The sequence below is a fragment of the Salmo trutta genome, chromosome 38 (genome assembly GCF_901001165.1).
Source record: "Salmo trutta chromosome 38, fSalTru1.1, whole genome shotgun sequence".
NCBI lineage: Eukaryota > Metazoa > Chordata > Actinopteri > Salmoniformes > Salmonidae > Salmo > Salmo trutta.
Window position 1 is genome coordinate 14,799,123 of NC_042994.1, and position 15,367 is coordinate 14,814,489.

At 46.2% G+C, this 15,367-nt stretch overlaps 1 protein-coding gene across 5 annotated transcripts in view; it reads right to left on the minus strand.

Annotated features, from left to right (window-relative positions):
• Positions 1-3,123, minus strand: part of LOC115178308 (alpha-1,6-mannosylglycoprotein 6-beta-N-acetylglucosaminyltransferase B) — a 159,942-nt gene extending 156,819 nt beyond the window's left edge. For 4 of the 5 annotated variants that reach the window (XM_029739428.1, XM_029739426.1, XM_029739425.1 and 1 more), the window contains exon 1: positions 2,429-3,123. In XM_029739428.1, the coding sequence (XP_029595288.1) occupies positions 2,429-2,496 (68 nt within the window). In that variant the 5' untranslated portion in view covers positions 2,497-3,123. The remainder of the gene's footprint in view (positions 1-2,428) is intronic. The other variant, XM_029739429.1, reaches the window with a different exon arrangement.
• Between the last annotated feature and the right edge of the window lie 12,244 nt (positions 3,124-15,367).

Sequence of the window (15,367 nt, forward strand, 5' to 3'; positions counted from 1 at the left end):
AGTCGGGATACGCTTTGTTTATTGGTTGTGTGGTGCATTGGCACAAAAACCTGTTGGTGGAAAATGAGTTGCATATATTTTATATAATTATAAATGTTGAACATCTGATTGCCCTCGAGCTGATCATTGTCTGCAGCCGGCTCTGACCGTAGTCTGAGACAGGCAGGGAGAGTGAGCCAGTAGCCCTGCGTGGCATCGACAGTGCCATAAAAGCATGCTGAATTGGCAAAGTCGATATCCACGTTTATAAACACAGGGTCGCTATAGTTATTGTTATTTGTGGTCATAAACATACATTTTGAGTTCATTCTATGAGGGGGGAGTTTGTTCATTTTACTAACAGTACAAGGGGAGGGTCATGTGAGGGTCATTTGGAACTTTGGGGAGGGGGGGTGCATTTTTTTGGTGACACCTTGAGTTGGAACAGCCCCTCCCCCCAGTACATCTCGATCTGTCCCTAACTTCGAATCTTTTCACGTCAGATCTTTTTCAGAGCTGATCTGATTGGTCAAAAGACCAATTTAGTGAAAAAAAATAACAGAATTGGGCTGCCTTATCTAAACGCAGCCTGATTGGACCTCAAATCTGCACACTATGATTTGAGGTCAATGCCTTTGAACCAGAGAAAATTATAGGGGCTTATAAATTTTTTTTTTTTTTTTACAGAATGGAGAATTTATATCAATGTTAACCCCTTGGGGGACAGGCTGAGACAATGGAGAAAATCCGGATGCACTACAGGGGTCCAGCAGACCGTGACAGATTGACTTGTTCTTCCAATGGTTAACGTGTATAAAATCGCCCTTCATAGCTACAGTGCTTTCAGAAAGTATTCATGCCCCTTGACTTATTCCACATTTTGTTGTGTTACAGCTTGAATTCAAAATTGATTAAATATACTTTTCACTCATCGTCACACAATACTCCATAATGACAAAGTCAAAACATATTTTTTGACATTTTTGCTAATTAAATTCAGAAATGGCTCATTTACATAAGTATTCACACCCCTCGGTCACTGCTTTGTAGAAGCATCTTTGGCAGTGATTACAGCTGTGTCTTTCTGGGTAAGTCTCTAAGAGCTTTCCACACCTGGATTGTGCAACATTTGCCCATTATTCTTTTCAAAATTCTTCAAGCTCTGTCAAATTGGTTGTTGATCATTTCTAGATAACAGTTTTCAGGTTTTCCCATATATTTTCAAGCAGATGTAAGTCTAATCTGTAACTCGGCCACTCAGGAACATTCACTGTCTTCTTTTTAACCAGTTCAGTATAGATTTAGCCTTGCGTTCTAGGTTATTGTCCTGCTGAAAAATGTATTCATCTCCCAGTGTCTGGTGGAAAGCAGACTGAACCAGGTTTTCCTCTAGGATTTTACCTGTGCTTAGCTCCGTTCCATTTTTATCCTGAGAAACTCCCCAGTCCTTAACCACTACAAGCATACCCATAATATTATGCAGCCACCACTATGCTTGAAAATATGGGCTCATTAATGTGTTGTATTGGATTTGCCCCAAACATAACACTTAGTTGTCAGGAAATAAAGTGAATTGCTTTGCCAAATGTTTGCTGTGTTACTTCAGTGCCTTGTTGTAAACAGCATGCATTCTTTCCACTCTGTTAATTAGGTTAGTATTGTGGAGTAACTACAATGTTGTTGATCCATCCTCAGTTTTGTCGTATCACAGCCATGAACTCTGTATCTCTTTTAAAGTCACCATTGGCCTCATGGTGAAATCCCTGAACGATTTATTTCCTTTCTACGGCAACAGAGTTATGAAAGACGCTTGTATCTTTGTAGTGACTAGGCGTATCGAAAAACATGATTCAACTTTGACATGATGGGGTATTGTGTGTAGGCCCTGGTCAAAAGTAGTCCACTATATAGGGAATATGGTGCCATGCTAATGAAGCTTGGGGGTTATAAGCATCTCATCACCGCTCGTTAGCTCGCTTGGTTGATAATGCGCTTTACTTATTTACTGTTGACATACGGATCCAGCTGTGAACACGGGAATGTAAATCTCTAACTTAATCTCGTTTCTCTGTTAGAGGAGAGAGAGAAAAAACAGCTGGTCCGTCACAGATTACCAAACACACTCACGCTCATGCAGGATGGTGGATGAAAACACCCATGCAGGCACACGTACAGCTGCCAGTTTATCCGTTTATTGCAATATAAATGATGGTCCGGGATTAGGTGTAGTCTATAGACATGCTGGTCATTCAATACATTCCTTGTCGTCATTGATTAGGTCAAATGACAAATAACCTGTAAATTAAATAACAATTATAGGCTGTGCTTTTAAAAATAAATGTGCTATTCCATTCCATTCTATTCATTTGTAACACATGTGCCGGGTGTTTATAAATGAATACCTAAGCCTAGAGTGGAAATATTAGGCTACACATTCTTTGTCTCTTACCTGAACGGTTTGAACGTCACAAGCCATCTTCTAACCATTATTTTACCGTCGATGTTGCCTGTAATCATTTCCCAAAACACTCAACCAAACAAGCGACCCCCGACATCGTTAACCTCGCAACCTGGGACTCGACTGGGTGCTGAAACTGCTGCATGCCGCTTGCGTTTTAGGGCTTCAACGTGCGACAGACCACTGTTAATACTCCGAGAAAATAGTCAAATGTAAGATTGTATCCATGAGTTTTCGTTGAATTGAATCCACGAACAGTAGCTTGAACCAGAGTTGTGACTTTTTGAAATTTGAGGGAAATCTGTTTTTATCCTACGATTTAGATTTCATTGTCACTTTGCAAATTAGATAAATAATCTCTATTTGATCGTTGCAGGTTGTCCAGATAACTGGAGCGATACAGTATGGTCCCGTTTGTCGCGTATTAGAGTAGCGTTCCTCACAGCAGATGTGGAAGAAAATATAGACCGAATCAGTTGATTTCCATGCAACTTGGTCTCAAAAATCCCTGTCCCCAATATGTACTGTGGACTCTCGGAGAACGAAGTCTATTGGGTGCCTTTCTTCTCTGAAGAAAGCAAGGAACTAATGCGCGTTAGAGCGTTTGTCCTCTCGTATGCTTTGGGGGCTCTACTCAATCTCCTTTTGCCATGAGTGTTTTTGGGTGTCTGGCGCGGGAGGGTTGAGAAATTGCAGTGCGTTTGTTAGTTAGGCTGCTACCTTGCGCACGCATTTCGTTATAGCGCCATCTACGGTTTTTGTTCAAGCCACATTTAGCCACCAGTGACATGTATATTAATTAAAGTTTTACTGACATAGATAACCCTTGTGCAAAATAGACCATTTAGTTACTGTGCCTTGCATTATCATTGGTCATTTTATAATATTGCATATTGTAAAAACTATTTGTCCGGTAGCTATTTAAAACAAATATTTTTGTAAGCTACTCATATTCCAATGTCTCTTCAAAGGAATGCCACGCTGATAGCCCATCCAGCGGCGGAGATATTCACCCTCTCCGTTATAAACTCAACAAAAAAAGAAACGTCCTCTCACTTTTCAGCAAACCTAACATGTGGATATATTTGTATGAACATAACACAATTCAACAACTGAGACATAAACTGAACAAGTTCCACAGACATGTGACTAACAGAAATTGAATAATGTGTCCCTGAACAAAGGGGGGGTCAAAATCAAAAGTAACACTCAGTATCTGGTGTGGCCACCAGCTGCATTAAGTACTGCAGTGCATCTCCTCCTCATGGACTGCACCAGATTTGCCAGTTCTTGCTGTGAGATGTTTCCCCACATGGCAGAAAACTGACGTTCCTGTCCTGCAGGAAATCACACACAGAACGAGCAGTATGACTGGTGACATTGTCATGCTGGAGGGTCATGTCAGGATGAGCCTGCAGGAAGGGTACCACATGAGGGAGGAGGATGTCTTCCCTGTAACGCACAGCATTGAGATTGCCTGCAATGACAACAAGCTCAGTCCGATGATGCTGTGACACACCGCCCCAGACCATGACGGACCCTCACCCTCCAAATCAATCCCGCTCCAGAGTACAGGCCTCGGTGTAACGCTCATTCCTTCGACGATTACATTTACATTTTACATTTTAGTCATTTAGCAGACGCTCTTATCCAGAGCGACTTACAGTAGTGAATGCATACATTTCATACATTTTCTTCACATCATGGAGGTACACATCTTTTGCATTTCAGTATTTCTGTCAAAGGTGTTTGGAGTTTTTCCAGGTTATAGAGCTCGCCAGCTTGTAGTCCTAAAAACCGAAAACGAGTTACCTCTGGTTCGTTTAAAGAGCTCGCCAGCTTGTAGTCCTAAAAACCGAAAACGAGTTACCTCTGGTTCGTTCAGCCATTCCTATGGGGAAAATAAGTTACTTCTAGCACGTTCAGCCCTTCCTATGGGAAAAATGAATTACTTCTAGTACGTTCAGCCCTTCCTATGGGAAAAATGAATTACTTCTAGTACGTTCAGCCCTTCCTATGGGAAAAATGAATTACTTCTAGTACGTTCAGCCCTTCCTATGGGAAAAATGAATTACTTCTAGTACGTTCAGCCCTTCCTATGGAGAAAATGAGTTACCTCTGGTTCGTTCAGCCCTTCCTATGGAGAAAATGAGTTACTAGTTATACTAGTTATGACGATAAACGCGAATCCAACTATCCTCCCTGGTGAGACAAAACCGCGGCTCGTCAGTGAAGAGCACTTTTTGCCAGTCCTGTCTGGTCCAGCGACGGTGGGTTTCTGCCCATAGGTGACGTTGTTGCCGGTGATGTCTGGTGAGGACCTGCCTTACACCAGGCCTACAAGTCCTCAGTCCAGCCTCTCTTAGCCTATTGCGGACAATCTGAGCACTGATGGAGGGATTGTGCGTTCCTGATGTAACTCGGGCAGTTGTTGTTGCCATCCTGTACTTGTCCCGCTGGTGTGATGTTTGGATGTACCGATCCTGTTCAGGTGTTGTTACACGTGGTCTGCCACTGCGAGGATGATCAGCTGTCCGTCCTGTCTCCCTGTAGCGCTGTCTTAGGCTTCTCACAGTACGGACATTGCAATTTATTGCCCTGGCCACATCTGCAGTCCTCATGTCTCCTTGTAGCATGCCTAAGGCACATTCACACAGATGAGCAGGGGCCTTGGGCATCTTTCTTTTGGTGTTTTTCAGAGTCAGTAGAAAAGCCTCTTTAGTGTACTAAGTTTTCATAACTGTGACCTTAATTGCCTACCGACTGTAAGCTGTTAGTGTCTTAACGACCGTTCCACATGTGCTTCTTCATTAATTGTTTATGGTTCATTGAACAAGCATGGGAAACAGTGTTTAAACCCTTTACAATGAAGATTTGTGAAGTTATTTGGATTTTTACGAATTATCTTTGAAAGTTTGAAAGACAGGGTCCTGAAAAGGGACGTTTCTTTTTTTGCTGAGTTTAGCTGTCGGTGTCTATTTCAGGACCAAGGACAGCAACCAAACTCTACATCGATTTGGATGCGACAGTGACACCCAGCGGTCACTTGTTGAACGGTGAACATGGTTTCGCTTCGTAATAACGACATTCCCTTATACTATACTGCAATGTTGCTTCATTAGTAAAGGTGTTTATACATGCATCCAGAACACACTGAGTTGTCCTCTATTAAGGTAAGAAGTTAGTGATTTGATTAACTATAAACATGCAAACTGAAACTGAATTTGTGGCATTTCATCTACGGAAGATAAAGTAAATCATTGAGCTGCTCAAATCGCTGAATGTGAAACTATCATCAGAATTGAATCCGACACACAATAAGACTACTCTGCACATTACCCGTGGGCCCGGAATGGGCCGAGGTATTAAAAAAACACCTAAAAGGAGAGAAAATCATATTCAGACACATCACAAGTCCCATCACACTTTCCAGCTCTCTGAATCACTGGTGCGGTGGAGCAAAAATCAGCACAGAGCGAGTCAGTGTGAGAGCAGATCTGTAGGGGCCCAAATGGAGATGACAGAAAATAGAAATCTCCAGCCCAGTCGTGCATGAGAGAGAGACACTGATGTGTCATTTTGACTGACAGGCAGTGTATTGGCCCTCCAAATGAAGGTACAGTATCACTGGTTCAGGGACTCTCTGTCTTGGTCGGTTCTCAGTCTGTTGTGAAGAAAACACTATTGTGAATTCCTTTGCGTTTCGGTAGAGAGTGTAAAATCATAATAACAGGTTTCCCTAATTCACAAGATTTTACACTCTCTACCGAAATGCACAGGAAGGGAATGCACTTTCCATATTGGGCAACAGCCTCCTGTGGCTGAGCATGTGTTGCTTCCAGCCTGTCACAAATGGATAACAAAATATAATTATATTCTATTCTTTCCATGTCCCCTGCAAATTCTTTTCACACACACACACACACACACACACACACACACACACACACACACACACACACACACACACACACACACACACACACACACACACACACACACACACACACACACACACACACACACACACACACACACACACACACACACACACACACACACACACTCCATCAACGAGAAAAGAGATCAATGCAGTCTAAAGATCATTCTGTCACAGACATACACTCATTTGCTCTGCAGTGGCACGGGGCTCCACTCGTCACAGTGGGCACAAATAACCCTTAACACCGTTGGCGGTTTACTGAGGCACGTAGTGTTATGGCTAAACTTGCTCCATGTGCAGTTCTGCACCATAGTGGATCTAACCCAATGTTCAGCATCACTTGTAGTTTATGGATGTTGCAGTGATCAAATTACAGTCAATGTCCCACTCATTCTGGTACTCAACGCACAATGGAAACCATCATTATAGCCGCAGACTGTGCATGAGTGTATAAAGCCCCGGTCCTTGTCCGAGTGTTATACATGAGGGATGTATGACATTGTGAAATCAGCGTAACTGGTGTCATCCATATACCATACCAACGGACTGTAACAGTAGGTAGACAGAGACAGGAGGGGGTATGGCGCCAGCATCAGTAACAGAGAGAAAGAAGCCATTTCAATTCTCTAGCTTAAAAAAAAAAATGTGATCTGATTTCTGATGACACAAGTGGTCTGTGTTCTACTACCAAGGGGAACAAAGCCTATGAAGTAATGTTAGTCTGCTGGACGATGGTAAATCACTAACTTGCAGTTGGCTAGATTGTAGGCTTCTGGACAGGGCTGATAACATAACCCTGTGTTGAAAAGGAGAAGCTGTTTGCGTGGTGAAAAATGAGAGTGAATTGATTTGTGTCAAAGGCTTCCTCGCTTCTCGTTAGGTTTGATTTGAACAAAGAGCAAGAACACAGGCCATGCAGAACGTAATTTTAAATCAGTTGTTTTGTCGGCCAATGAGGACAGTTGAGGTGAGGTCAATGCTGTTGGCTGGGGATACTTCGTCTGCTTTGAATAATACACTATGATCACATACTCTACTGCCTATCAGGATATGGCAAGACCCAGATACAGACCGTGTCAAAGTAACAATATTTATTACAGCAACAGGGGAAAAGGTACAGGACAGCAGGCAGGCACAGGCAGAGTGGTCAGGCGGGCGGGCTCAGTGTCAAGACAGGCAAGGGTCAAAACCAGGAGGACGAGAAAAGAGAGACTGGGGAAAAGCAGGCGCTGAACACAAAAAACACTGGTTGACTTGACAAACAAGACAAACTGGCAACAGACAAACAGAGAACACCGGTATAAATACACAGGAGATAATGGGGAAGATGGGCGACACCTGGAGGGGGTGGAGACAATCACAAAGACAGGTGGAACAGATCAGGGTGTGACACTGCCAATGTTACCGATCTAATTGAATTCACAATGGCACCTTAAGGAACACTACAGGTGGGAATGTACTGTCACTACTGAAAGGCTTTTGCCATGGTATGTTAATCCTGTAAATAGAAACCATACAGGAGAGGGGAATTATGAGAAACAGATTATAATCTAGTATAACATTTGTAGAAAGAGTACACACATGATACATATGTCCATGTTTGGCTTGGGAGCTAGCTAGTTGACAAACGGAGCACTTCAAGTAGCTTTGATTCTGGGCTCAATGCAAAGCCAAACCTAGCCCAACTCAGCCCAGCTCACCCAAGTTTAGGACTCCTCAGCCAAAACAGGACACCAATACGATTCAGGCTGCATCTCAATAGTCTTCTACCTGTGTCCTTCACATTTACCTGTGCTAATCTGAACAGAGGATGAAAGCAATGTGGATCCTATCAGGTGAGTACTGTTACCTGTCCAGTCCTTTGTGATGGAGTAAAGGTTACACAGGAAGAGCAAAAGGAAGCCTATTTAAACGATCAGTTTCACTTTCCTCGCCCTCCTCTTCTCCTTGGCTAATTGGGTGTCTGAGAGTCGAGATGATAAACAAACAAAAACAATTAATTAAGGCTGAACTGTAACTGAAAAAAGAAGCTAATGAATAATCGTTAATCATTCTGCCTGTGTCCCAAATGGCATCCTATTCCGTATACGGTGCACTATTTTGACCTGGACCCATAGGGCTCTGGTCAGAAGTAGTGCACTAAAAGAGTGAATAGGGTGCTATTTGGGACACACTCTCTGTTCCCTTCTAACTGACCGTTCTATCGTTTCTCATTGCAACAGCTTTTTATTCCAATTAGCAATCCCTTTCCTTGGACTAACGGATGTAAAAAGAGGGGGGAGCGATGCAGACAAATGGAGGGATGAAGGGAATCGATGGAGGAGTGGAGAAGAGCGATCAGACGTAACAATGACGGACATTGACCAATCTGCAATGAGGGAAATCAGTGGGAGGAGGTTTGATTTTATTGCGTGTCTGTGTCTGTGTGTGTACATGAACATTCAAGAGGCGTTCTCAATCTCAGGTGTAATAAACATGCAAATACTCCCCTCTCACCTTACACTTTTACACAGAGGAGTAGCCTACTGCTACAATAGCACGCATACACACCACACACACGTTGGTCACAGCATGGCAGAGTTCAGCTCTCTCAGTGGCTGAATAGTAGTATGTTTTATAACTGTCATCTTTGTCACACACAGCATGGAGACGACGGGACGCCTGTGTGTGACAAAGATGACAGTTGGAAGACGGGATGACACCTCTACGTCTCCTCTGAAATGAACCAACCAATCTCTTCCGTAATTCAGAGTTCCCTACGCAGGTTGAGGGTTGGAATAATACACAAAGGCTGGGATATGACACTGAGGTAGGCTGTTTCAACACCACCTGCTGTGATTGTGTCGAAATAGTGTGATGATTGCCCAGCTCTCTAACTACAGCACACACACCCTGGAAACTCTTTATGTCACACACACACACACACACACACACACACACACACACACACACACACACACCAATCAAATCTTTCTCAGGTACTGGCATCTGCTCTGCTCTCCCCTCACACACCTAATAAGAGATGTATTTTATATAGCGCTTTTCATTTCAACCAGAATCTCAAAGATTCTTATTACATGTGATGCAGAAAGTCTTAACAGGAAGTCTTTTAACAGGAAGTCTTTTAACAGGTTAAGCTTAGTGCAGCGCGGTAACATTGGGCACTCTGTAACTGCTGTTTATTTGCCTGTAGTTCAAAACCAGAACAAGGTACACGACACAGGAATTTTAATTAATCTCAACATCTTAGCGCAGATACTGGAATAGATAATGACATTCCACTAAACTGTAGCTCTGATAACAAACGGGGTGAGTCTTTAAAAGTGAATGTAAACTCTGCTTGACGTTCCAGAAGAGCGAGGCAAGTGTGAAAATGGCTTGCAAAGTGTCTCTCCCCATTAAGGATTTCTCCTGTCCTGTGTGCTGGGACATCTTCAGAGATCCTGTCGTCATGTCGTGTTGCCACAGCTTCTGTCAAACCCGTCCGCAGGAGTTCTGGAAAGAGAGCGGATCTCAAGAGTGTCCAGTCTGCAGGAGAAGATCCTGAAAGTATGAGCCTCCTAATAACCTGTCTCTAAAGAACCTGTGTGAAGCCGTCTGACAGGAAAGGAATCGGAGAGCTTCAGCAGGGTCTGAGGTGTTCTGCCGTCTGCACTGTGAGAAACTCATGCTCTTCTGTCGGAAAGATGAACAGGCTATCTGTTCGGTGTGTCATGATTCAAGGAAACACAAAGGTCATGACTGCATCGCCATAGATGAAGCTGCAAAAGATGGTAAGGTAGGCAACATGCGGTCATTTTAAAAGTCTGCCAAACATTTAGATATTTGGAAGAGGGAATTACTTATTAAACTATGGATGTAGGGCTCTATTCAATCTGTATTGCTGAAGTGTTACAGATTGCGCAATAGAAATGTAAAGGTTATTTCCGTTTGCGCGTTCGCTAACGCCTTTAAATTTCAATCACGCTGTAACGCTGAACTTCCTCGATACGGATTGAATAGAACCTATTGTCTAATCTGTACACTGATAGGTTTTACTTAAATTATAGAAGGAAGTCCCAGAGTGCACTGAAGCCATTGCAGGAGAAACTGAAGAACTTTAAAGAAGTCAAGCTCGCCTGTGATAAAACAGCACAGCATATCAAGGTGAGAATGATGAGTGCCGCAACAGACCCACCAGGAGGCGGGAAATATGGAATTTTCATTCTAAATGATCCCACTCACTCTTTAACAAGTACATGACTTACCCTCGAGCCAGGGCTAACGCTAGAGGATTTTTTGTTTATTTGTTCTGTGGGCTGAGAGAGATGGCTTCTGAAATCAAATGGTATTTATCACACACACCAAATTCAACTGGTGTAGACCTTACAGGCTGACCACTTACAGGCTTACAATCTATATTATTCAATTATTGCACCCACACTGCTCGCGCGCGCCAACGGATCTTGAAAGATAAAAACGACAGAGGTAATATTTTCTGAGATGTAATTATATTGACCCAGACCCAGACCCAGGCCCAGCACACAGAGAAGCAGATTCCGAAACAGTTTGAGAAGCTTCACCAGTTCCTATGAGATGAAGAGGCGGCCAGGAGAGCTGGCCTGGAAAAGGAAGAGGTGGGAAAGAGTTGGAAGATGACGACGTCGATTGAGAAGATGGTCAAAGCGATGTCTTCTCTTTCAGACACCATCACAGCCATAGAGAACAAACAGCTGAAGGCGTCTCATTCTTACATATAAACACTGTAATTTTGTGTTACGGGTGCATTGCGAAATTGCATTATATGATTATATCGTCGTATATGAAAATGCATCATCTTACATTCATTTTGTTAAAAACGTAGCCTGTTTTCTCGTTCCTCTGCAGACCTACCAGGCCACAGTGAAAAGGTACTGTAAGTGATCTCCATCCTGTGACTGTCTCTCTCTTCTCTGTGGCTCTGAACCCGACCCCACAGCAGCACTAACTCCTGGATGTTCTTCCAGAGCCCAGTGCACACTGCCGGATCCACAGCTAGTCCCAGGAGCGCTGATAGACGTGGCCAAACACCTGGGCAATCTGTCCTACAAAGTCTGGGGTAGATGCAGGGGATTGTTCAATACAGTGAGTAATTGCTTAACAGAAAAATACATGTAGGATCTCCAATAAGATTGTGGGTCTGATTTTATGTTCAAGTTGTCCTGTATGGCTCAGTTGGTAGAGCACAGTGCTTGCAACGCTAGGATTGGGGGTTTGATTCCCAGTACCACCCATACAGACATGACTAAGTTGCTTTGGATAAAAGTGTCTGCTAAATGACATATTAAAACCTTGTTGTCTCTGTTCAGCTCCTGTGATTCTGGACCCCAACACTGCCAACCCCTATCTTATCCTGTCTGAGGATCTAACCGGTGTGAGAGCTGGTAACACGGCAGCTTCCTGACAACCCAGAGAGGTTTGGCAATGCAGGTGTGAGGGGTTTTGAGGGCGTTAACTCAGCGACAAACAGCTGGGATGTTGAGGTTAGGGACAGTCACTTGCAGGTGTGGCCCCTGACTTTGTCAGTAATCATGATATATGGGGTGGGGATATATGGGGTGTTTTGCATACTTTTGATATATACGTAGTAATATCCTCAGATGAGCATGACAATGAGTCTCATCATATAGTGAGTCAGGCCCCCGGAGGATCAGAGTACAGGAACAGACGAGAGCTGACATTCTCTAACCCTGATAATAACACTCACATACTTACAATGCCTCTCGTTTTCACTGAGCCGCTCGTTCCAGTATTTCATACATACAGCAAGCTAAAGAGCTGTCACGACTCCTGCCGAGGGTGACTCCTCTCCCTGTTCGGGTGGCGCTCGGCGGTCGTTGTCACCGGCCTACTAGCTGCCACCGATCCCTTTGTCCTTTTCTGTTGGTTTGTCTTTATTTGTTGCACCTGTGTTCCACCTGTGTTCCACTGGTGGCGTTAGATTCCCCCTTCCCGGTGCACTCCTTAGATAGCCGGCCATTAGGGTCAGGGCTGGTCAGAGAGACCACGGTGCCACTGGACATAGTAACACAGGGGAATCATAAGGATCGAATTAGTTTCTTCCTTATCGATTCACCTGCGTTTCCAGTGGTGCTGGGGGTGCCTTGGCTGGCCAGTCACAATCCCAAGATTTTGTGGAAACAGGGGGTTCTCCAGGGGTGGTCAGGTAGGTGTCTGGGAGTTTCCATCGGTGCCACGTCGGTGGAGAGTCCAGACCAGGTTTCCACTGTGCGCATTCCCCCCCGAGTATGCCGACTTGGCTCTCGCCTTCTGTAAGAAGAAGGCGACTAAATTACCACCTCATCGACAGGGGGATTGTGCGATAAACCTCCAGGTAAACACTGGAGGTATATCTGAGATTCTGAGATTCTCAGGGACCTGCATGGGCAGGGCGTGATAGTGTATATCAACGATATCCTGATTTACTCCGCCACCCGCGCCGAGCATGTGTCCCTGGTGCGCAGGGTGCTTGGGAGATTGCTGGAGCATGACCTATACGTCAAGGCTGAGAAGTGTGAGTTCTCCAAATGAGCCGTCTCCTTCCTGGGTTATCGCATTTCCACCTCGGGGGTGGTGATGGAGTGTGACCGCGTTAAGGCCGTGCGTAATTGGCTGACTCCAGCCACGGTGAAGGAAGTGCAGCGGTTTTTGGGTTTTGCCAATTACTACCGGAGGTTTATCCTGGGTTTTGGCCAAGTAGCGGCTCCCATTACCTCACTGCTGAAGGGGGGGGCGGTGCGTTTGCGATGGTCGACAGAGGCGGACAGAGCCTCTTTCTTTTCTAGGAAGCTCAGTCCGGCGCAGCGCAACTATGATGTGGGGGACCGGGAGCTGTTGGCTGTGGTCAGGGCTCTGACCGTGTGGAGACACTGGCTTGAGGGGGCTAGACACCCTTTTCTCATCTGGACTGACCACCGGAACCTGGAGTATATCCGGGCAGCTAGGAGACTGAACCCGCGTCAGGCACGGTGGGCCATGTTCTTCACCCGGTTCCAGTTCACTATTTCGTATAGACCAGGTTCCATGAACACTAAGGCCGACGCGCTGTCCCGTCTTTATGACACTGAGGATCGGCCCATCGATCTTACTCCCATCCTTCCAGCCTCCAAGCTGGTCGCACCGGTGGTATGGGAGGTGGACGCGGACATAGAGCGGGCGCTACAGTTAGAGCCTGCGCCTTCTAACTGTCCAGCAGGCCATAAGTACGTTCCGCTTGGTGTCCGTGATCAATTGATTCGATGGGCTCATACGTTACCCTCGTCGGGTCATCCTGGGGTGGCGAGGACAGTGCTAGGCCTTAGGGGGAAGTACTGGTGGCCCACCTTGGCTAAGGACGTGAGGTTTTATGTCTCTTCCTGTTCGGTGTGCGCCCAGAGTAAGGCTCCTAGGCACCTTCCTAGAGGGAAGTTACAACCCCTCCCCGTTCCACAGAGGCCGTGGTCTCACCTGTCGGTGGACTTTCTTACCGATCTTCCCTCGTCACAGGGGAATACCACGGTTCTGGTGGTGGTGGACCGGTTCTCTAAGTCCTGTTGTCTCCTCCCGTTGCCCGGTCTCCCTATGGCCCTACAGACTGCGGAAGCTCTATTCACCCATGTCTTCCGGCACTACGGGGTGCCGGAGGACAACATTTCTGATCGGGGTCCCCAGTTCACGTCCCGTGTATGGAGGGCATTTATGGAGCGTCTGGGGGTCTCGGTCAGCTTGACCTCCGGTTATCACCCCGAGAGCAATGGGCAGGTGGAGAGAGTGAACCAGGAGGTGGGTAGGTTTCTGCGGTCGTACTGCCAGGACCGGCCAGGGGAGTGGTCCAGATACATACCTTGGGCCAAACTGGCCCAAAACTCACTCCGCCACTCATCCACTAACATGTCACAATTTCAGTGTGTGTTAGGCTACCAGCCGGTCCTGGCACCGTGGCATCAGAGCCAGACCGAGGCTCCTGCGGTGGAGGATTGGGTGCAGCGCTCCAAGGATACCTGGAGGGCTGCCCAGGAGGCCTTTAAACAAGCAGGGGGACGACAGAAGAGGAGCGCTGACCGCCACCGCAGTGAGGCCCCCGTATTCCAACCAGGGGACAGGGTCTGGCTCTCGACCCGAAACCTGCCCCTTCGCCTGCCCTGCCGGAAGCTGGGTCCGCAGTGTGTAGGGCCCTTCAAAGTCCTGAGGAGAATAAACGAGGTGTGTTACAGATTAAAACTCCCTTCTTATTATCGTATTAACCCCTCGTTTCATGTGTCTCTCCTCAGGCCGGTGGTAGCTGGTCCCTTACAAGACGGTGAGGTGCCGGAGGGGTCCAACACAGTGTGTTACAGATTAAAACTCCCTTCTTATTATCGTATTAACCCCTCGTTTCATGTGTCTCTCCTCAGGCCGGTGGTAGCTGGTCCCTTACAAGACGGTGAGGTGCCGACATTGAGGGTTCCTATACAGTACGTTCCATTCTGGACTCAAGACGCCTGGTGAGGGGCCTACAGTACCTCGTGGACTGCAGTACCTCGTGGACTGGGAGGGGTACGGTCCGGAGGAGAGGTGCTGGGTGCCGGTGGGGGACATACTGGATCCAGCACTGTTGAGGGATTTCCATCGCCTCCACCCGGATCGCCCTGCGCCTCGCCCTCCGGGTCGTCCCCGAGGCCGGTGTCGGGGCGCTGCGGGAGCCGCGCGTCGGGGGGGGGGGGGGGGGGTACTGTCACGACTCCTGCCGAGGGTGACTCCTCTCCCTGTTCGGGTGGCGCTCGGCGGTCGTCGTCACCGGCCTACTAGCTACCACCGATCCCTTTTTCCTTTTCTGTTGGTTTTGTCTTTATTTGTTGCACCTGTGTTCCATTAGTGATTAGTTGGGTATTTAAGCCCGTTTCCACACCTGTTCTGTGTGCGGGCTTATTTCGTTCTTTCACTGTGTGTTGTGTAAGTGGAACGTGTTTTGGGTCTTTGTATTTTGATTACACCCTGTTGTATTTTTGGGT